A 23613-nucleotide genomic window follows, 5' to 3' on the forward strand; every position below is an offset into this window, starting at 1 on the left:
GTGTGTGTGTGTGTGTGTGTGTGTGTGTGTGCGTGTGTGTTTGGTTTCAAGCTTTTTGCATGTGACCCAAGGTCCCCTGGCTGCTAAAAGCACAACATTCAACTCAATTAGTGGCATGCATAATTGATAGCTGTCTGGGAGAGTATTTGTATTTACACTGGAATTAAAAGCCTCCGGTGTCAGCTATCGCATCTGATGGGCGATAAGTAAGTGTGTGTGTGTGTGTGTGTGTGTGTGTGTGTGTGTGTGTGTGTGTGTGTGTGTGTGTGTGTGTGTGTGTGTGTGTGTGTGTGTGTGTGTGTGTATCTTCTAGGGGAGGAATGTATAGGGATGCATTTATATCATGAGCCTAAATGGATTGCTGCTGGGAGCTTCCTAGTCTGTCTCCTTCTCAGCTGCAGTGAAAACTAAATCACAGCTAATCTGATTTGTTCTACAAAATCCTTTAACAAAAGAAGTACTCAAATCTTAAAGGTATAGTTTGTCATTTTGGGAAATACCTGTATTTGCTTTCTTGCCAAGAGTTATATCAATAAGATGTACGGTAAATATTAGCATAATTTGTTTATTAGCATTGAGAATCCAGAGATCTAACCTGGCACATAACCCCTGTATAACTACTACTTGTCATTTTTACACTTTGGTTTTGTATTGATTTGACAAATGAGATATATCATGTTAATTAATAAACTTTAGAGGTGTTGCCAGAGCCAGGCTAGCTGTTTCCCCCTGTTTCCAGTTTTTGTACTAAGCTAGGCTGCTGGTGGTGTAGCTTCATGTGCTTATGTACTGTACAGACATGAGAGTGGTAGCAATCTAACTCTCAAGAAAGTTAATAAGCATATTTCCCAGTCTATTGTTCTGTACTAATACTTCAAAACTTGTCGCCGTACGATAACTTTGCCTAAATAGAATGGTCTGAGCCTTGAGGTATTTTTGACAACTATTTTCTAAAAAAGTTTGTACAACATCAACCCTGTTCTGCACAGTCAATCTATAAACACCAGGATAAACTGGACTATTAGAATATTTGTGCTGCAGTGATCACTAAAAATGTAAAAAAATAAATGTATGGGACCATAAAGACAAATTAATAAAAAAAAAAAATAAAACGGAAATTGAATCTCACAGATATGTATTGATATCACACAGAAAGCAATGCAACTCAAGCATTTCTGCTGTCTAAAAGAGTTCTCCTATGTCTTAGGACTCAAACAGTGAAAGAATAAACATTATAATAATATTATAACATATACAGTGGACAAAATATTTACATTTCTTCAAAAAAAAGTCCAGAGACTTTTGCCCTCATGACATTCACTTATGCCAATACTCAAAATAGTAATGCCATATTTATTGATATAACACACACAGCAATTCTACATCAGCATTTGTGTTGTCTAAAACAGTTCTCCTATGTTGATTAATGGCTTTAATGATAGATAAAACTGAAACAATTAGTGCCTTCATGGATTCATTGATTGAAGACAAACTATTTTGATCATCAATTAATGATTGGGCATTTTTCAAGAAACATGTCAAAACATTTTCGGATATTAATGCCTCAAAAGTGACGATTTGTAAAATATAGTTTTGTAATGCTCTGGGAGATTAAAATGGGTATTTTTCACTATTTACAGATATCAAATCATCAATAATGGGAGAAATCATTAGTTGCAGCTGTAGATATATATATATATATATATATATATATATATATATATATATATATATATATATATATGGATGATGAAAAGGGTTGTTGGTCACATTTCCGTTCCTCAACTAACTGATTGGACCAACAAATTGATTCATCACAACTTTTAAGAAAACAATTATTGGGAGGATTTGTTTGGGCTTTTCTTTCAAGAGTTGAGATTTTCTTTTGTGTGCAGTATTTTTCTCAAAAGGCATCGCTAATAGTCAGCTTAAGAACTGTTATTTTGTTATATGGGGGAGAAAGGGAGGGATGTAGGAAGTGTATGTGGTTGGGGGTGAGATGGGATACAGGGTTTAAGATTCGTCCATCCATCCATCCTTCAGTCCTCCCAGACTCGGAGTGGGCCGGCAGAAACACTGATCATTGTTATTCATCTTACGGAGCTTTTTCCAACTCCTGCTCCAAACCAAGGTAACAGGACCAATTGAACTATAACACTTATACAGGAGTCTTTAATTAGCTCGGTCTTTGTAAACGAGAGGATTGTAAAGGAGAATTCTTGTAAGTGATTATTTGAATTAGACCTGGAATTTGTGTCCTTTAAAAAAAAGAATCTCCTCTCTGTCGACCTTCTGTGCTTGACTGACGTGCTGATTCTTACTCGTTGTTTTTAATTGTAGCATTCAGAGTAATTCTGGCTCATCAATCATTAGATTGATGGGGGGGGGATTTAGATTTTGCATGTTCAGGCATTTAGCTGGCGCTGGTATCCAGTAGAACAAGCTTCAATTTGTAGTTAACCAACAAAACGTCCAATCAAAAGGGAGGAATACAAATCAGTCTGAGCCAAAAATTTGCATAGAATTGCAAAAGAAACACTCAATTTAACTCTCATTTGTTTGCAAGCCTGTTTCAGCGTCATTGCATTTTTATTGTTGTGTCATGTTTTAATTAGTTTTTCGTTTAGGCCTTTTGAAAGCAGAATCTGATTTTGTCTAAATGGCGCCCTAAAAAAAGTAGAATGTCTTTGGCTCAGCTGATAATGTCCCTGTGACCCTGCAATGATCATGTGGGAGTGGATTGCTGCATGGGAAAAGGAAATAAAATAAGCGCTAAGGGGAGACATCGTTTTTTGTTGTTGCTCCAAGATAAGAGGATATTACAGCTGGTGGAAGAGGACTTATAGGAGAGGAGACATCATTCAGTGGGGGAAAAGGGTTATGTGAAGTACTTCTCGGAGAGATTAGTTTTCAGCCTTCCAGGGAAGATGGTGGCTGCCTCGGCTGCTCCAAATCACCAGGGAAGGTCATTGTGTCTGCGGGTGCACCATGTGTGTGTTTATGGGATGAAATTGTAGGAAAAAAAATATAGAAAACACTAAACAGTATCTGCAGGGAAGCGATGCTTTGACAAATTTACTGTTACTGCAAATGAGTCTGATTAGTAAAGTAGTAGATGTGATTTCAAGCACATTATGAGGCGAGATATATAAACCTTATATCTATTCACAATGATGTTGATAGCGATGTAATGTACAGTCTGGAGATCAGGAGACTTTGTTCTTTAGGCTTAGATCTGTCATTACAATGAACGTGTGTGAAGATGATTTCATTTTTTATAAGTGATATTAAGTGCAGAAGTTGCTACAATCAGTCACATCTGCGCCTTGTTGTGATGGCTAATTTAACACTGCATGACAGCTAATTAATATTTCTTTTACTGTAAGTGTTTCTCTTTTTTTCTTTTCTCGCCTCTCTCACTTCACTCTGATGACAATCACAGTGATGAAGATTTTTTTTGTTTGTATTGTGTGCTGTGTTCTCAGATGCAGTACAGCTGTAGCTCTTCAGCAGGACACCTTTCCTCGCCTTACTGGAGTAGAAGTAAGTGTGTGTGTGTGTGTGTGTGTGTGTGTCTTTGTGTGGGTGGTGGGTGTATGTGTGTGTGTGTGTGTGTGTGTTTATGTACCTTCATTCACAGCTATTTACATGTGTGTGGGTTTGTGTGGGATGTCATTTGTGTGGGATATCTTTCATATTTATGTAAGAGTTATTATATATTCATTCTGTGCAGTGTGTATTCGCCTGTAGCACAGGGGCATGATAAAAATAGATATAATCATAAGAAGCAAAGCAACAGTCATCATGTCATCACTGACAAATGATGCCGCCCCCCCTCTTGACCAATCAGCAACCAATATTGTAAGGTGGCCTGTTTCAGTTTTAGCGCCCCACTTTTCTCTACTTTGATTTATGATATAAGTTTATATGGCAGGTATGGTGTCCACTACGGAGGGCCAGAGTGGACATTAATGTTGCATTTCACTGCTGTACATGTTTAAGGTTTAGAGACGGATTAAATGGAAAGATTACACTAGGTATACTACATTTTTTCAGGCTCCCTCCAAATGGATACTTTGTTATTTTATAATATCCACGTTAGGAGATGCATCTATAAGGCCTAGCTCTCGGAATGTCTGATACATGTCCATGTTTGTTCATTTTTCAACATCAACTACAACTTGCAGCAATAACAGAAAACCGAGCCAGTAGACTGCAAGTAGGGTATATTAACTAATCCTACATCAGTATTTCTCTGTTCCGTTTTTTTCCGAAATAAATGTTCCTTAGTTAGGTTACGGTTAGTCTATATCCATGACGTTCCACTTCTGGGATTGCTCCGGTGCCGCCAGAAATTCCGCCAGATGTCCCTCTTTTCGGCCAGATGTCCCTCTTTTCGGCCAGATGTCCGTTACCTTCCTCTTTCTTTGTGTTGGCGTACTAAACTCCGGTGGATTTATGAGGACTATGGTTAACTGCTCCTCAGTTTTCTGTTGCACGAATAAAACAACTTTTGAACGTACACATGTTCCACCAACACAAGTTCCTTCCCGGTGCTATTTTGCAGCGGCACTGTGGCTCTGTCTGGTGCTGAGCACCGCCCAAGACGATCGTGATTGGTTTAAAGAAATGCCAATAAACCAGAGCACGTTTTTCTCCCATCCCAGAATGCTGTGTGCACTGGCCAGACCGTCCTACCTGAAAAGTAACTAAAGCTGTCGGATAAGCACACAGCAGAAGTAGCTTGTAAATGTGCATACAATGGAAATACCGGTACTCAAGTAAAGTACAGTGCCAGTACCTTGCATTTGTACTTAAAGGGGCTGTACTCGAAATACTGAAAAAAACAGCAGGCCTCCACATGGCTCTCACAGACTGTTTTCCAATCGTGAAATACCTACGTTCTTTTAGAGCCACATGCAATGAAGGTCTTTCCACACGGGGAGCGACACTTCACCTGCGTAGTCGCTTGGGTCCGCGGGGTCTCACTGCGCTCCTCATGTGAACAGACAACGCTCCGCGAGGAAACGCCCGGCCATCAAAGCGTGGTAAACATGGAGATTCACTGCACTGCTGTATCCCTGCTGTAGTGGTAGCCTATCATATATCCCTTATCACAGGTCGATTTATACCAAATTGTGGCAATCCTAGTCTTTGCTAACTACAGACTGTTTGAAGCTGAAGTTATCTAAATTAGCATTGTCATAATTCTATAGCCTCATTTCAGTTCAAAATATAGGCCTACGTGATATTACCAGATAAATCCAGTCTTGTGCAGTCTGACAAGCAGAAGCCTCACGCAGGGACGCCACAGTTTCATGGGATTGCGCATGTCCATATACGCGTTGTTTTCACGGATGGGATCGCCCCGCTTCCCAGCCATTCCCAGCATTGCACGCTAGCGGGCTTGCCACCAGTTTCTCTTCAATGACCACTGATAAGCAAAGAAGACAGTCTCCACCCTCCTGCACCCACGATGGCTGCAGCTGATTGGACGAACGCTTCACATGGAGCTGGCTGCTCCCGGCTTGTTCAGAATACGATCTCATATTTAACGAAAATAGTTCACCAAACCGTGTTTCTGAAAACATTTTAAGCGGGAAATAGGCCATGCAGTTGCTGACTCTGTCTTCATTTCAGATCGACAAATGTCAGTTTAAAAGATTTTCATCAGCTTTTGAGAGGCGGCGAGCCTCATTTGCATAAAGTTGGCAGATTTTACTTTATGCAAATGAGGAGCGGGCGACTCGACACCCCGCTACTCCAAAGTCCCTGCGACGCTACCAGAATGCATTGCAGGGCTGCTCCCATAGAAATGAATGGGAAGCAACTGCATGACTTATATACTATATCTTTACATACATATTTCTTTACTGCTATATTGTTGTACTGAATGTCGAGTACAGCCTGTTTAAGTACTGTACTTGAGTAAATGTACTTAGTTACATTCCACCACTGATGCTAGCTAAGCGCAGAGCTAATCACTATTGTAAATCATCAAGTCTTGACCCACACTGAATTTCCAAAAAATATTTGTTATTAACTTAAGACAGGAAATAAGATTATAAGTTCTATGTTTGTTTGAAGAAACAGGATGTGAGGTGCATACACTCCATAAAGGTAAAAAAAAAATGAAGAATTTACAGATATCTGTTTTGCTGCAGAAACTTAGACCTTTGTAACAAATAATCACGTTGTGAACTCAACATAATGAGCTTGAAATTGTTTTCTCGTAATGAAGGAGTGATTAGTTTGTGCTTACAGGAAAACAAAAGCTTCATGATCACAAACAAAAAGATAATGGAAGAAATAATTACACATTCTCTGTGTCCTCGCTGGTACTAGATAAAGTTTTGCATAATTACTCCTTCTTGAGTGGTGAAATGTTTAATTTCCCCATGTTTTAGCGATATCCAAGTAATATGTCATTTGTGACAGATAAAAAAAAAGGACAAACAAAGACTTGATTTGGAATAAGAAGGAAGGAATCTCTGTACATTAGCATCTGAGGCCGGATCTGGAATGATGAGACCTGGAGTACATAGTTATATTCTGAGCTTTTTACTACTAACTAACTAACTCAGCTATTGCCTTTTTGAAAATGCCATAACACTGACGTGCCATGATGGCAAGGGCCTAACTTTGAGTTCAACATTGGGGGTAAAGATCTCCAACTATTTAGGGAGGACGCGGGACATGTCTGCATCTATTAACCCCCCCATCCCCCCCGTAAATTACACATATGCATGGTGGCGTAGGGGCTCCAGGGTTTTCCAAGTTCCCGGTTTGAGTCTGACCTTTGTAAAATGGCATAACATACACCTCAAAGTACAGAAAGGTTCAGTATTTTGGGAAATATGCTTCTTCACTTTGTTATCAAGTAAAGCAGTCAAGTAGCTACAGTAAACAAGAGGATTGATACCACTCTCATTTCTGTGTGGTAAATATGAGTCTACAGCCAGCAGCGGGATAGCTTAGCTTAGCATAAAGACTGGAAACGAGGAAACGGCTCTGCCCAAATGTAAAAAAATCTACCTAGCAGCACCTCTAAAGCTCACTAATTAATTTTTATCGCGTTAGAGTGGTATCAATCTTCTCATCAGACAAATAAGCGTATTTCCCAAAATGTTGAACTAAACCTTTAAAAAAACAGTGATGCATAACCACCCCAAGCTTCATCCAAATCTGATATGTGGTTTTCCAAGACAAACTACACAACTGACAAACACAACTGACAAACAAATGAATAAGCAAACGAACTGGCAGGGACTCATCAGTACAGCAGCGCTTCAACTTGAAGCGATAAGTAGCATTTCAGTGACTTCCCAGCAGAGATGTCGACTTTAGACTTGGTGACTTGCACTCGAATCTACTTGACTCACCGTTTTGATAACAAAAAATAAATGACTTGAGACTCGTCTCAGACTTGTAAATGAATGGCTCGAGACTTGACTTGAGGCATGATGACTCAGATGACTTGCATGTATTCATAAGTTTGAATGTTAGCTGAACTGAATTGTTGAATGCAATACCTGCTAATCAAGAATTTCAGCCAGACTACAACCTCAAACTTTGTTTGTCATTTGTAAACTCATTCTGATCGGTAAGTGTCTGCCACGAGGTCTGATGGGTTAGGGTTAGGGTTAGGGTTAGGGTTAGTTAACGTTAGCCTGATACGATCTGTTCACTCACAACTAACGTTAGCTTGCTAACTAATGTTAGCCTGATATGCAAATATCAGAACTGAATTTGCTGGTTCACATTTAGCGAGGTGCTTTATCTTGGGTGTAAAAATAAGTGACTTGATTTGGGACTTGCCTTAACTAAGGACTCGACTACACTTGACTTGACATAACCTGGGCCTTGACTTGACTTGCCCCAAAAAGAACTCGAGACTTGGACCAAATGACTTGAGACTTACTTGGTACTTGAGCAAAGATGACTTGGTCACAACACTGCTTCCTGTCATTTACAAGACTTCCTGGTGTCTCTACAGCAATGCTCTTCCCTGACTGGGCCTACAAACCAGCCTGGTCACCGGGCTCCAGGCAGGTCCAGCTGTGGCACTTCCTGTTGGAGCTGCTGGGGCGGGGGGAGGGCGGGGCCATCGGCTGGGGAGGGGAGTGGGGCGAGTTCGTCATCCGGGACCCCGAGAGGCTGGCCAGGCTGTGGGGGGAGAGGAAGGGCAAACCACACATGAACTACGACAAGCTCAGCCGGGCGCTCAGGTGATGGACATCAGTCGACGTATTCATAGTGACACGTATACAACACACGCGCGCGCGCACACACACACACACGCCCACATGCGTACTTGCTCACACACGCGCACTCGCTCACACATGCATGCACTAAACCTGTTTGAGTCGTGACTCACTCAGATCTTTCACCCGTGTCTTTAAATGAACCCATGAGTCACGAGTCTCTAGTATCATTAACTTGGATCAGTTGAGTCCTACTACAATTCAATCTAAAATGATAACAGCGCCACACACACGCCACAACATTAGCGACTAGCCTACTAGTCCTAGCCATCTTAGCTGCCAAAAGCTTTATAATTTACAATTTCGTAGACAACCACAACTCCACAAGTCTACTCAAGCGACTGGATGAGCAGAGACAGTCCGAGATTAGGAATTTCCCGCAGAGCCGGAAACATTGCAAGCTCGTAGACCATGGGACTGATGAGTCATAAGCTCTTGAGTCCTTGAGTCAGTCAGTCAGTAGCGAGAATCAGCCGGCTACATTGTCATGAGTGGATCTGTAGTCTCTCCTCGAGTCAGGGTGAAAAAAAGCCATTCTTTCACTTCTGAAATAACATACTTATAGGTTATAGGTTTGGTGTATAGATGTAGCATATCAAAATTAGGTTGATCTATTTAAAAAGAAAATGTATTCACTGCGGGCATTTCTCCGTTCCTGTTTCTATGTCTACATTGAAAGCCTATATATCAGATCTGAAATAGTGTCTGCACCGAGTGAATCCACAGAACTTCCTACAGAACTTCCATTAGAGACAATGGGCTAAGACTGAGTTTCCTTGGCGATTTAGCAATACTGACTCAAGTGACTCACACAACCCGGATCAGTTTAGTGAGTGAATCAGAATAACCCGAATCCTTAAAAGGAATCAAGTTTGCCAGCCCTAGCATGCATGCACGCACGCACATACACACATACACATACACACACACACACACACACACACACACACACTCACCACACACACACACACAATACACACACACACAACACACACACACACACACACACACACACACACACACACACACGTGCGCATGCATGCACACACACAGTTCTTTAACTGTAAATGTGTGGAATCCTCCCTCTCTGTGCAGCTTCTGCCATTTGGGCATCCCATAGACATACTTTCCAGTCCAGTAGACCCAGTCAGAGTGTAGTCTGACACAGAAAACATTTGACTTCCAGATACTACTACAACAAACGCATCCTGCACAAGACCAAAGGGAAAAGATTCACCTACAAGTTCAACTTCAGCAAACTCATCCTGGTCAACTATCCAGGATACCCACCACCTCCACCACCACCACCACCACCACCCCCGAGCCATCAGGTCATCACCACATCTACACATCTCACATAACAATGGACTTCACTGAAAACTAATGATATTAGGTTGCATATCAAAAGATTAAAAGAGCAACTCGTTTGTCTTTAGGAGATACCTGTCATTTTTATTTCTCATCACATAAGCTGCAATTTGATCAGTTTCCCAAAACATGGGTTGAGTCCTTTAAGAAGAGTTTTATTCCAAAACACTATAAATACAATAAAAATGGGCCAACTTTATTGGAAACAATTATTTCAACTTTATCATTTAATATAAAACTGGCTGACTTGAATAGAAATCAGTACTGAAACTTTATCATTTAATATAAAATTGAGTGACTGATCCTCCAATGTAGAGGGGAGTCAGTGTGTTACAGTAATATGTTCACAGGCAAACCAAGGGCTTAGGTTCCCTTCTATCCTTAAGAAAGCACCATTATTCACAATTAAAGTAGAAAAGTGCTGTATAAGTGCAGTCTATTTAAAAATCTACCATTAGTTTTTGTAAATTGAAATCCCAGTTTGGAATAAAACTCTTTATATCATGTATTATAATAACTTTTTTATTGTATTTCAATTTTAAATGATGCCACCAGTGTACAAAATATCAGCAGCATCTCTGAAGCGCTTGTTTCCAATTACATTTTCAATTCAAGGGGCTTTATTGGCATGAACGTTTCAATAACAATGTTGCCAAAGCATCAGACAAAACACAATAAACAGTTATATGTACATTAACACAATATTAAGATGGCTTTATATCATTTCATAAATGTATTTGTATGGCAAATATAAAAACAAAAGTTATTAAGCAATACGAAACAAAACGTATATTCTTATAAAAATGTTAAATTTAACATTAGATATGTAGTGATCCTGTCCGCTCTGCTGTGTGTTCTTAATGTTTTGTGCACACAACACACAGTCAGACTGTATTGTATTGAAAGATCCATTTTCTCATTTCAACCATCCTTCCATCTCTCCATGTGTCCATCCTCCAGCTGGTGCCGAGCGGCCCTCTTCCCTTTCCTCTCCTCCCCACCGAGAGCGCTCTGCCCCTGTGTGGAGGAGTGGGCTCGCTGATGGACAGAGGTAAGAACACACCCGGCAGTGATTCCCCTGCAAAGCAGCAGGGTTCAGGCATGTCTCACAGTGAGCCTGTTATGATTTGCAAAGGCATTTATTCCGTTTTCTTATCCCTGTGTTGATTTTTTTTGCAGTCTGAGAGTGAATGCAAACACCGAAGGGAGATTTTTTTGCCCGAAAAACCAATTGGATATAAGAATGAAATGGCAAAATATTTTTCTTATAGTCTACAAATGGCATGTAAATACCAAAACAAACAATATGTTGGTCCTGTCTGTGGCTCCTAGCCCCGAGCCCATTGGTTCCTACCATAGACATAAACTTTAAAAATGGGCCATAAGGTTCATGGTTCAGCTTTATAGTCCTTATACAATACAGGATTGCACAATGAGATGCAGTTGTAGCCCCTTTCATGCTGCACACCAAGAAAAGGTATGAACAAATAATTAAATATGTAAATTTGAATAGAATAAAACAATAAAATAGAACAATATTAGCAATAAAGGAAGGAATAAAAAGGAAAACTGCATTATATTTACATGGAAGATAAATAAATATGGAATTTGATACGACTACTACAACAACAGTGCTATATAAAGAAAAGGAAAAGATAAAGTGCAAATACAAAGTGACACATTGTGAGAAAAGTATATCCATAAACTTTTTCATCTATCCATACAAACATACATGTTATTACATACAACCTAGGAAACCTGCAAACACCCATTAATGCAAACAAATATTTTTCTAAATGGCGTTGTAATTTCCTGAAACAGCTGAGCTCTGTAGTTTTTTAGTAAAGGCTACTCAATTAGTTAGGGACTATTCTCAGCTGCGGATTGATACACATTTGGTGTTCATCACAGCAGGAGGATATATTTACTTCAGGGACCATTTCAGGAAGGAGGTTTAACAAACTCAGAGTTTTTACTAAACCTGCTTTCTGAAACGGGCCTCATGGAGGGATGTGTGGCTCATTAATGTGTTTTTAATGGTTTTTGGAAAACAGTGGAGCTCCATGACACAGAGGAAGAAGATCCACAAACAACACCTTTTATGAGCAATCCATCGTTGGATCCTTTAGGCCCCTTGATTTGGTATTCAGTAAAGTAACTGCAGTATGAGCTGGATGTCAGGTTGCTTTCCATCTACTTTTGCCTTTAAAATATATCACTTTTCAATTCTGCTCATACTCACTCAGTTTACATCACTTGACTCCTAACTTAAATGCTTGCATGCTGCAGATTTAAGTCCTGAAGTTTCTTTCAAAAGGAAATTGCCTTTTTACTGTGTCTCACTTGTATCACTGTTTTCTATTTCATCGGGAAACAAGATGTGTGTGGTGGGAAATAATGCAAGGATGCGGTTCAATCCTGACCTTGAAGACACATTTTGGAGGTTTTCAAAATGAATAAATTCTGTGATATCTTTTTAGAGTCAACACCAAAATGTTCTACCACTATGTACCTTGGAAATTGTAATACCGCAGGTTAATTATTTAGTATTTATTGGGTTATTGGTTGGAACTGTGGCGGTATCTACCCATCCTTCTTCATCACCATCATCCTCTTCCCCAGCCAGTACACCTCCTGCACAACTGCAGCCATATCCGGGCTAACATTCAGCAAGCAACGGTTTAAATGCAGCAGTGGTGGAAGAAGTATTCAGATCCTTTACTTAAGTAAAAGTACTAATACCACACTATAAAAATACTCTGTTACATGTAAAAGTCCTGCATTGAAAATGGTACTTAAGTAAAAGTATGTAACTATCATCAGGAAAATGTACAGAAACATCCTCACATTTTAGAAACTGGAAACGGTCCACAAGAGTTCTATCAATCAACTATCATTTCAGCTGGACTTGTGTTTTGTGTGCAAAAATCTTAAATATGTCAGATGAGTGTAGTGGAGTAAAAAGTTAAATATTTGTCTCTGAAATGTAGCGGAGTAGAAGTAGAATGTGGCATGAAAAGAAAAGACTCAAATACCTCAACATTTGTACTTAGCACAAATGTACTGTAGCCTACTTGGGTAAATGTACTTAGTTACATTCCACCACTGAAATGCAGTCATTGTGTCAAAGACATAATGGAAGAGGACTAGGAATGGTTTTGACTAATACGTAAAATACCATCCAGATACACAATTCAAAAATATACTCAATTAATACACTTGCAAAACAGACATCAAAAGACAGGACACAACACTAAATCTCTTTATTTGAAAGATAATGTGTGTGACGTGTCCCTTCGTTGTTACCAATTATGTGGCGGTACTGGAAGAAGCCTGCCAACCTGTTCCCAACTACACAATACAGAAAATATTTTACCTGGAGAAACAGATCTCACAAGTGCCTTCACAATGAACAAATGCCTTTTGCTGTGAATGACTTGATTTAAGGCCCATTCAATGCTTCACGTTCCTTCTGGAAAAGAGTTTATGTATGTATGAATATTAAGCAAATGAATATGTATCTGAGCTCCTGTTGTCTTTTCCATACATGAAACTCTTGAAGACAATTTTGTTTGCACTTTGCGATTAATGTGACTCTCTTTCTGTTCCCTGACAGGAGTCCAGTCTGTGCCTCACCCCTTCCTGCTCCCGTGCTGCCTCCCTAAGTCCATCCCGACCCCCAGGGGGGCTCTCCACGGCCACTTTCCCTACATCTCCGCCCCTGCACGTCCGGGGGCCGACATAAGGGAGGCAGGCCTCCCGCAGCTCCCCTCGGCCCTCCATGTGAGCGCCAACGGCTGGCCGAACAAGAGCCCTGCAGGGTGGGATCTGAACCACATCAGTCGAAGCCTGTTTAGTGGAGTGAAGCAGACTGAAATTCAAGGAGAGGAGAGGAGAGCGGGGAATAACGCACAGATGGGGGAGAGAGAGTGAGAAAGAGGAACAATGTACAACAGATGGACTGCTTTGCCTCCTCAAATCTCTCAAATACTGCTTTTTTAAAGTCATTGAACAGTAGTTTATTTATTGAGTTGGGCCATGGTGTGTGTGTGTGTGTGTGTGTGTGTGTGTGTGTGTGTGTGTGTGTGTGTGTGTGTGTGTGTGTGTGCGTGTGTGTGTGTGTGTGTGTGTGTTTGATAGAAATACTGAGGAAGCGACTTTTCTTCTGTCAGCACTTCTTGGCACAGTAGGGGAATTGCACTTGTTAACAATTAACAACATGGTACTTGCGTTTGAGTAAATAAAGCATTGCACCCAACTTACATTATTCAGCTGTTTGTCTTGCATTCTCCCTCCTTCTTCATTACCAGAGCTGCATAAATGATGCATATAAACAGACACTGAAATTTTCATGTAAGGAGCCCAGGGTTTTGCAAGCCTGGTGGCCCACCAGGCCTAAGCCACTGAGATTTAGTTTTTTAATGTATTTTTAAGACGTTCTTTTAAACTACAGTTACAGTGGGGTGGCTCTGTTGGAAACTTTGACACGGTCATATTTTAAAATCTCCAGTTAGCTTTTAGCACTGACTTAATGTAGGGCCCTATGGAATCTGTATTTTGTTTTTTTAAAGGAACACGCCGACTTATTGAGACTTTAGCTTATTCACCGTATCCCCCAGAGTTAGATAAGTCCATACATACCCTTCTCATCTTCGTGCGTGTCGTAACTTTGTCTGACGCACCCACCGCTAGCCTAGCTTAGCACAGATCCTGGAGGTAACCGGCTCCAACTAGCCTACTGCTCCCAATAAGTGACAAAATAATGCCAACATTTTCCTATTTACATGATGTGATTTGTATAGACACAGCGTGTACAAATAACAACGTCACATGAGACAGCCATATTCTAACCGTATACATACTGGGAACTATATTCTCAGAAGGCGAAGCACTGCTACTTCTGCTACTTGGGCGGAGTGATATTACTCCAAAGCGAAATCCAGGCGAACTCTCCGCTCCTCACCATGGGGCTTCTCAGATGCTGCGAGAAAATGTCGGCGTTATTGGGAGCAGTAGGCTACATGGAGCCGGTTACCTCCAGGATCTGTGCCATACCTGTCAAGTATCCCGTTTTGGCCGGGAAAGTCACGTATTTTACCCTTCTTTCCCGCCGTCCTCCCGTATTAGTATTTTCCCGTAAATCTCCCGTATTTTAACCTGCGTTATTAAAAAATAATAATAGCCCGGGCCCGAGCGGAGTAAAAAAAAAAACATTCCCAATCTGAGCTCTGTCACTAGCCTCGCGATAACTTGCAGTAGGCAGTAGCCTACTACAGCATATATCTATGCCTACTACAGGTACTGTAGGTGGCAGTTGACGCGAGGTTAGTGTGTGAGGTCAGATGATGAGTGACAACGCGGGGAAAAAAAAGAAAAAAAAACAGAGGGAAGATGGACACTACGACAGAGACGGTGCGCTGCCAAAACTTATGAAGGCTTTACTATGTATTCCCCATAGTAATGCAAGTTGAGAAAGGGTGTTTAGCATGGTACGAAAGATTGTTACAGAGAATAGGATGACGTTAGACAACAGAACTGTCTGCGCTCTACTCTCATGTAAAATGAACTACTCTGGCCCAGCCCACTAATACACTCCTTCCAAAACAAAATAAACTCCTTCCAAAACAGTCTTATGCAAAGTCTGCAACAAATTTGTACAATAACTCACTAAAAGAGTAAAGAAAAGTTATGTGAAATGAAAAGAAAAACTGTAAAAGATAAGCATGAAATTAAAAGAATGTGTGGAATGAAAATAAAATGTAAACGTAAAGATAAGCAATGTTTTAAATTGTAAATGTTTTCAGCATTCTGCATCAAGTGGTGATTTTAGCTTTCTTGTACACCTGTCTTAAAATGTAAGGGATACTGGAGCTTGGTTGGGGGGGTGGGACTGGTCGCGGTGGGCGCCGGAAAATTTCCCTTATTTTTAAATCCAAAACTTGACAGGTATGATCTGTGCTAAGGCGGTGGGTGCGTCAGACAAAGTTACGACACGCACGGCGGTATGTAGGGTATGTATCTAATTCGGGGGGATACGGTGAATAAACTAAAGTCCCAATAAGTCGGCGTGTTCCTTTAAATTCTCAATTTCGCAATTCCATCCATGATTCTGTTATCGCAGAAACTATTGGGCTCTCCATTAATGCTGCCATCAATCAAGAGACTGGCCCCAGCCGGGCCCTCGTCAAAAAAAGACACTTGCAACCGGGCAAAACCACTTTTCTGGGGGAAACCCTGGAGCCTTCATGTCTTCTTTGCAGCATCAGGACCAGGCGCTGATGTCTGCAGTTTGCACTCCGACACAGTAGGGGGCAGTAGCAGGCTGGGCATCCCACACATTTTTCACAACACAGCTTTTCCCGGGAAAGTGTCAGAGCAGAGATGTGTTAAAAAATCAGATGTATCACTCTGTTACGGCACCCTAATTCCATATCAGTTTACTGGTAAAACTATAATATATGGGTTAACATGGTTTATGTATTTATTTTAAATAAACGTTGTCATGTTATTACAATATTATATGTTTTTGTAATTTAGGTTTTACCAGGTTAGATTTTTTTTAAATTGTATGTGATTATTAAATTGCATCTAATTAGACGCATAGGCTAATTTATGCTGTTTTGTTGTTTACCACATTCTGTATTCAATATGTTATCTTTAAATATTGCAAACAATATCAAGACACCTGAACATAATGAACTTCCTTACCATTTACATAAGTGAATTACAATGGTGGTATGGTATGTATCACAGTTTCACTGTTTGTCAGGGCTTACATGTTTACTTTTTCCTTTTTACACGGTGCCAAGTCTAGCAAGACTAGACCAAAATCCAAAATGACCAAATTTGCAGAACGGAAAACGGCTCAGATTTTAGCTAACGAGTGACTCTGCGTTTCTTTTTGACGATCTTTGGCTGGGATGTCACTTTGGCGCCGAATATTTGTCATTCTGCAGCGCGGGAGTTAGTTGGTGTATTTTTATGTGGATGTTGGATCCTGTGCTTTAATTTAACCATTAGTCTTAATCTAGTATCTATTAGGTGAAGGACGAATTTGAAGACAACATGCAGCGGAGCATCGCGTAAGTACAACGTTGATAACTAGGAATTGTTTCTATTTAGCCTGCTATTGGTGGTTGCCTTAGCTTGGTCAGAGAAGGATCTTTGGCTTGGTGACTGCAGTTAACGTTAACTAACTAAACCTAACATCAGCTAACGTTAGTTAAGTGTATTGTGAGTTGTGTTAAGGGTTCTAAAAATGCCTACAGGGGTGTAACATTAGCTGTGTTTTAGGGCTAACTAAGTTAGCATTAGTATGCATTAGTCTGCAACGTCTGATGGGATTCACTTTTTGCCTCAACATTGGAAACATATCTCAATCTGCGTACTTGGTATTCAGAAACGCCATACTCTCAACTATTGTCATATAACGTAACTTTACTGTGTGTGCTAACTTTAACGTTAATACTGAACCTTAACCGTTAGCTAGCTTATTTGTTTTGACACGACGGAAGGAAAGGTTTGAGCAGATCCAGACAAAAATACCGTAACACTAAGCTAACGTAACGTTAGCTAAATAAGACTCGCTAACTTTAACTTTTGTCTGCTAAGTTAGCAGATGACCATCAGCTAGTTACGCCCTTAACGTTAACGTAATTCTGACCGTTGAGCTTACCAGCCCACTAACCTAAAGTTACACACACATCAGCTTTCATCGGCAAAATATACTGTTTTAATGACTGTATTACTTTAAACCATTAACGTTAACCGTTCTCTTCCTCCTCCATCAGATCCTTCTTTCAGCCCAAGTGCAAGGACAAGGATATGCAGAAGAAATCCACAGATGGACCAGTGAAAAAGTAAAACCTTTTTTTTTTTTTCTTAAATCACAGAATAGGAGGTTGTTACCAGGGGTTAAATTGGGATTTGGGGATTGTTACATATGGATTGGGGCTCTTTTGCCATAGGTGCACGTGTATGCGCATAGACTACAACATCTGATTGACATTATCAGAGAGGGTTTAGAACCATGGATGTTTATTAATAACTGAGGTGCCCCAACTCGGTCATTTCCCGTATCTGTGTCAGGTGAGTGGAAGAAGTGAACGGGAACACAGATTATGAGCGATTCTTTCACCCCATTTGTTTTCAGAAGGACAGATAAGGAGAAAGACCTGTTTCTGTCTCTGCAACAAACTCTTGTGAGATCAGGACACAAGGCTAATCATCAACTAAGGTTCACAAACGCCACAGATTAAAAAAAATGTTGTCATGCTAGATATGGCTTCAAGTTTAAATGTGTAAATATTTAATGTTGGCAAAAGAAAATATGATTAAATGATGCAAATATAACTTCATCTATCCGCACAACGTTCACTACACTTACAAATGATGCAACGCCCACACATAAGACAGGAAGTGTAGGCTATATACAATTTCATACCATTGGCGCAGCTTGAAATGTGCCATCTTTAGTTGTAGAGTCTTTGATATCATTTGACAAACTGTAAATAAAATATAACATGGTGAGACAACAGTCTGCTCTGAACACTTAAACACTAACCAAAGTTATAGTATCATTTTGTAAAAGCCTAACATTGTTAAAGGGGTGATAGAATCTTTACCGATTTTTACCTTGTCATAGTTGAATAACGACAGTTCGGTGGGTAAATAGGACATACATAGTAGCTCAAAATCCCATTGACACCCCTTTACTATGAAAATCTCATGTTTTGAAACTGCCGCTGAAAACGGGCAAATCTCAACAAAGCTGGAAGCTTATGTAAGCATCACAAGACCTGTACCTTTGTCACGCCCATGGATGTATTAAGAGAACGGTGATGCCCCAACATTTACATAGGCTACACAACTGACCTGAGATCAGGTAGTCTTCTGAATCTAGGTCGCGCAGATCTCTGCTATTCCATTACAAAATTCACATCTGAAACTTTTTTATGCAAGAAATCAACTATGTATAGGTCAAATATGGGCTATTTTACGAAAATTTATGTCTAATTGCAATTTTTGTCCGACTGTGTGTAAGAGTTCAGCGGCCGGTGCTGCCTGTGTCGCTGCCTCGCCGCCTGGCCTATTGGCTTTGTAAGACCTTGGGATAGCTGTGATATAAGTGCCGTGACGAAATTCAAACGGTAAATATAGCTACTATAGTTATGCCGAAAGTGTAGCTAGCTAGCAGTGATCTTTTCCCATTGTATTGAATGGGACATATAGCTAGCTAGCTGCTCCTCCTAACAAAACGAGTGACGTTCATAAAAATGCCTTACATTGAAAACGAACACAACGTTAGCTTTGTAAGACCTTGGGGTAGATGTTATATAAGTGGCGTGAAGAAATTAATTATATATATATATATATATATATATATAAAGTCCGACATGTCTTACCAAATTTGCAATTAGCCATCAATTTTCGTAAAATGGCCCATATTTGAGCTTTATATAGTTGATTTCTCGCATTAAAAAAAGTCTCAGAAGTGATTTTGGTAATGAAACATTGCAGTGTTTGGAATATGAGATTCTGTCGCTTCTCTAATGTGTGTGTATGGGGGATTCGCTCAACCAATCAGCGCGCGTCTCTAATGTGTGTGTATGGGGGATTCGCTCAACTAATCAGTGCGCAGCTCATCTAAATATTCATGACCATACCATATTTGGAAGAAAAGCTCTTGTTACAAATAGGGCCAAAATACAGGGATGCATAAGGGCCAATAAAATATCAACCAGGCCATTTTCAGCCCAACCAATGTTACATACCTCATTAGGAGACCATAAGGAACAGTGTGAATTACCCTATATAATCATTCTATCACCCCTTTAAATCAAAATATCATAGCAATACATTCAGTAAACAAAGCAGTCAATTTCTGACCTATTCAGGGTTACTGCGGGGTCTTAAAAAGTCTAAAGAATTTCAAAATTTTAGGCCTTATGAAGTCTTACATTTCGCTGAAGTATTGTGTTCTAGGTCTTACATAATTTAAAAAGGGTATTAATTTTCCTACGTCTATGCAAAGTTACCTCTAATGCTCATTGAAATTATTTCTCTTGTTTGATTCCGTGGTGTTGTAGTTGTTTATTTCGCTAGTCCAAATATAATTTGCTGTATTACGACCACCAACATGCAAATTAAATTGCAGCCAATCAGCTTTTGTGTTATTGGTGCGAGTCTCTTTCAGATTATACCACAGTCATAAAACGGATTTCTCTCTTAAAGGAATATGCCACCGTTTGTTGAAATAGCGTTATTCACCGTCTCTTCTATATTTATATATGTGGGCAAACGCATTTTCGTCTCAGTGCATGCATTGTCTTAGTCTGGCAGCCCTGCCACTAGCTTAGCTTAGCGTAGTGAATGGAATCCTATGTTGCCGGTTGGCATGTTGTGAGTAAAAGTGACCCAACAACAACAAAAACAAAACCTAATTACTTCTTGTGGCTATTTGTTACTTCAACAAGTACAAATAGCAACGCAGATTAAAGTGATGGTTCGGAGTAATTTCACCCTAGGGTCCTTTGCACCATGACCTCGAGCCAAACACCCCCCCAGAAGCTTTTTTCACCTGGGTCTAACATTGGGAGAGTTAGCGTAGAGTAGCGTTAGCCGCTGAATAGCTTAGCGCAGAGGCTAATGGATCCGAAGTGTCTCTTAACATTACCCCACTAATAATGCCCGAAATGATACCAAAGGTCTACACTAGTGTATATATAGGTTATGCACTCATAAAACGATGGATTGTAAAGTTTGTAAGTACACCAGAAGGTTATGTAAATAACACTTGCCTGCTGGCTTCTGCTCTCTGCTGCTGTTGTTGCTGCTGTAAGACGAGTGCTTAGGGACATCTACAAATTACAACACCGAAAAGAGATGCAACAAAAATATTTTTTAATTTAACTTATTTTTTAAAGTAAGTGCTGTAGAATAACTAGCAGGAGACAAGTTATAATTGAGGTAAGTTTGGAGACATTACCTTATTTAATCATTAAATTAATAAATATTTTTGTTGCATCTCTTTTCGGTGTTGTAATTTGTAGATGTCCCTAAGCACTCTTACTGCCCGGTAGTAACAGCAGCAGCAGCAGCAGAGAGCAGAAGCCAGCAGGCAAGTGTTATTTACATAAACTTCTGGTGTACTTACAAATTTTACAATCCATCGTTTTATGAGAGCATAACCTATTTGTACTACTGTAGACGTTTGGTATCATTTCGGCATTATTAGCGGGGTAATGTTAAGAGACACTTCGGATCCATTAGCCCCTGCGCTAAGCTATTCAGCGGCTAACGCTACTCTACGCTAACGCTCCCAATGTTCGACCCAGGTGAAAAAAGCTTCTGGGGGGGTGTTTGGCTCGAGGTCATGGTGCAAAGGACCCTAGGGTGAAATTACTCCGAACCATCACTTTAAGACTAGACAATTTCCTAGGCAGATACTGACTAGGGACTATATTGGGTGGAAGTAGGCTGCAGCCGAAGCACTGCTACTCGGGCACTGTTAGTCATTTCTCGACGTATTTGGTCAAAAATATCAGGATATTTGATTTTCTACATATCGCCCAGCTCTACTTCAAAGATACCTGTATTGTACCCAAACAGAATGGCCAATATGGGCGGGAAGACTAGGCATAAAAAAAAAAAAAATTGTTTGGTTCCGGTTTGTTGTCAGATGGGTCGATAGGGAATTTATTTTATTTTTTATTTTTTTTCCCTGTGGCAGCAAGGGATATGTAGGATTTTTTTTTGCCTTTACAGTATCGATGGATACTCAATATTTTCATAACATAGCCTACCTGTTACTACATGTACAGTTGTCGCTTGATAAATTGAAAACATGTAATTCACGTGCATATTAAGTAGCCACATGTATTTGTTTTGGTCTTATAATACAGCCACAGGTTTACCGCTCCAGCGGAGAGGATGGTTCGTTTAGATAGCAGCTACGTTTACAAGAGTTTGTCCAAAAATCAAGATTCGTTGCAAACTAAGAAACAGTTAGACTACAAACTGACATCTTTCATTTTAGCTTGTTTGTAAAGTCGCTATTTGCAGAGTAGAGCTTTGTTTGCACAGCGCGGTGGACAAGAGTGGACAGCGCATGCAGAGCAGACTGAAATATGGGTTTCTACATGTTTAAATTTGCCTGTAGAACAGGTAGGTGGTTATTGATAAATATTGACTCTTTAATCATGGAGGGTTTATTGTAGGCTTCTTACAGTTAACGAGTGTAGCGTTAGTTCATCTGCGCCAGCGGAAGTAAATAATGTATAAGCTGTAGATATCGTTTCCAGCCAGTTACATGTGCTGCGTGAAGTAACGTGTGTGTGTGTGTGTGTGTGTGTGTGTGTGTGTGTGTGTGTGTGTGTGTGTGTGTGTGTGTGTGTGTGTGTGTGTGTGTGTGTGTGTGTGTGTGTGTGTGTGTGTGTGTGTGTGTGTGTGTGTGTGTGTGTGTGTGTGTGTGTGTGTGTGTGTGTGTGTGTGTGGCGCGGGCATCGCTGTTCAGAATCCCGTCTATCTTCCATAATGCAACGCTTGTATCCAAATGAATTGTGTTGTGAAGTTGTCATTAGCTTCACTGCTGTTAGCCACCTCCAATGAGCCCCAGGGACTTGCTGTAACGTTAGAGCACTCTAAAGGGTGTTTACCTTTCTTTTGATCGTGTTTGCTTGCTACGTTGCCATCCTCTTGAACAACATTAAACTGCAACATATAGTTCATGAGTGGTTTCATCTGCCCTGTTTAACGTGTTGAAGATCCCCGCGGCGCAGTAGCGCTGTAGCTGGCCACCGTGTCCGGTGAGGGCTGGTCGTAGGCGCCGTCCTCACGCTGCTGCTGCCGTAAAACTGGACACGGCAACGTTAAGTGCCGTTGCTGCGACATCGGGTCCCCTTCCAGCATTGCTGGAGGAAAACGGGCATCTTGCATCGCAAGAGTGCTGTACAAAAATGTAATTATAGTTCGCCTTAAACTTTTTATTTGTGTATTTATTTAATTAGTATAATTTCTTCCCCAAGCTCATAAAATAAATTTGGGTCGCACATTAATTGACAGGGTCGGTCGGAAACCGGAACTAAACAATTCATTTTGTTAGGCCCTAATCTCTGATACATCAGTAAACCATATCTGTGCATCAGCTTAATTTCAAACATACTTTTATGTTGAAACTTCAACTGACAGCTTGAATATGGGCAATTATCTCTGAATCCTAGACCTTCGTTGCTTAGTACAACTTTTCGTAGTAGTTAGAATCAAAAGAGACTTCTGTTTCGCATCTCATAGCTGCTTTGATGATAGTGTTCATTATCTGCAGACTGTATCATCTTTAATGCATGTCTTTAAACCCTCTTTAATACTCTTGCTTTTATGTAATGGTCTTTTCGTCATTGCTTTGACCTCTTTTATGACTCACTCAGCAGTGATTTTATATGTCTGACACTCTGTTGTATTCTACTGCTCTTGCTATTGACTTGATCCTTACTAGAATACATATTATAGAATGTTGTGGCTGTGCTTTTGAACGCTACTAGGGTACTGTACTACTACACTAGATACTGGGTTTTCAAAGCTGATACCAACACCGATTATTAGTAGTTAATGAAACCGATAACTGATTTTTGGAACCGATATGCATTTACAGTGAGTGAAAATGAACCTCTTTAAATTAAGATTTTGGAATGTTACAAACTCCAACCCAAAACCTTGTTTAAATGCTTTGAGCAATTATTAAATTAATGATAGTCAGATAGTGTTGTGGGCGGGACATTAAGTCAGACTCAGTGGTGAGTGAAACAGAAGAAGAGGGACAGACACAGAGCTGTAGCCGAGCCAAAGTAGTGCACTTTTTAATTCATCAACTTTATCGGTTATCAGGCAAATAAAACGGCGATGCAGATAATCGGCAAACTGCCAAAAAACGGCCCGATAATTGGTCTATCCCTAAACGGTACCATATCAATGAAGCTTATGGCTT

At 40.2% G+C, this 23613-nt stretch overlaps 2 protein-coding genes across 3 annotated transcripts in view; both read left to right on the forward strand.

The window, feature by feature from the left end:
- The first annotated feature begins 3485 nt into the window (after positions 1-3485).
- LOC120568893 (ETS domain-containing transcription factor ERF-like) lies at positions 3486-13819 on the forward strand. The gene is made up of 5 exons (XM_039816640.1): positions 3486-3543; positions 7997-8228; positions 9451-9595; positions 10593-10683; positions 13249-13819. The coding sequence occupies exons 1-5, from the start codon at positions 3486-3488 to the stop codon at positions 13563-13565; spliced, it is 843 nt and encodes a 280-aa protein (XP_039672574.1). The 3' UTR covers positions 13566-13819.
- Positions 13820-16543: 2724 nt separating this feature from the next.
- lig1 (ligase I, DNA, ATP-dependent) overlaps positions 16544-23613 on the forward strand; it is a 74150-nt gene continuing 67080 nt past the window's right edge. For both annotated transcript variants that reach the window (XM_039816638.1, XM_039816639.1), the window contains exons 1-2: positions 16544-16714; positions 17423-17491. In XM_039816638.1, coding sequence (XP_039672572.1) covers positions 16698-16714; positions 17423-17491 — 86 coding nt within the window. In that variant the 5' untranslated portion in view covers positions 16544-16697. The remainder of the gene's footprint in view (positions 16715-17422; positions 17492-23613) is intronic.

The sequence above is a fragment of the Perca fluviatilis genome, chromosome 11, assembly GCF_010015445.1.
Source record: "Perca fluviatilis chromosome 11, GENO_Pfluv_1.0, whole genome shotgun sequence".
NCBI lineage: Eukaryota > Metazoa > Chordata > Actinopteri > Perciformes > Percidae > Perca > Perca fluviatilis.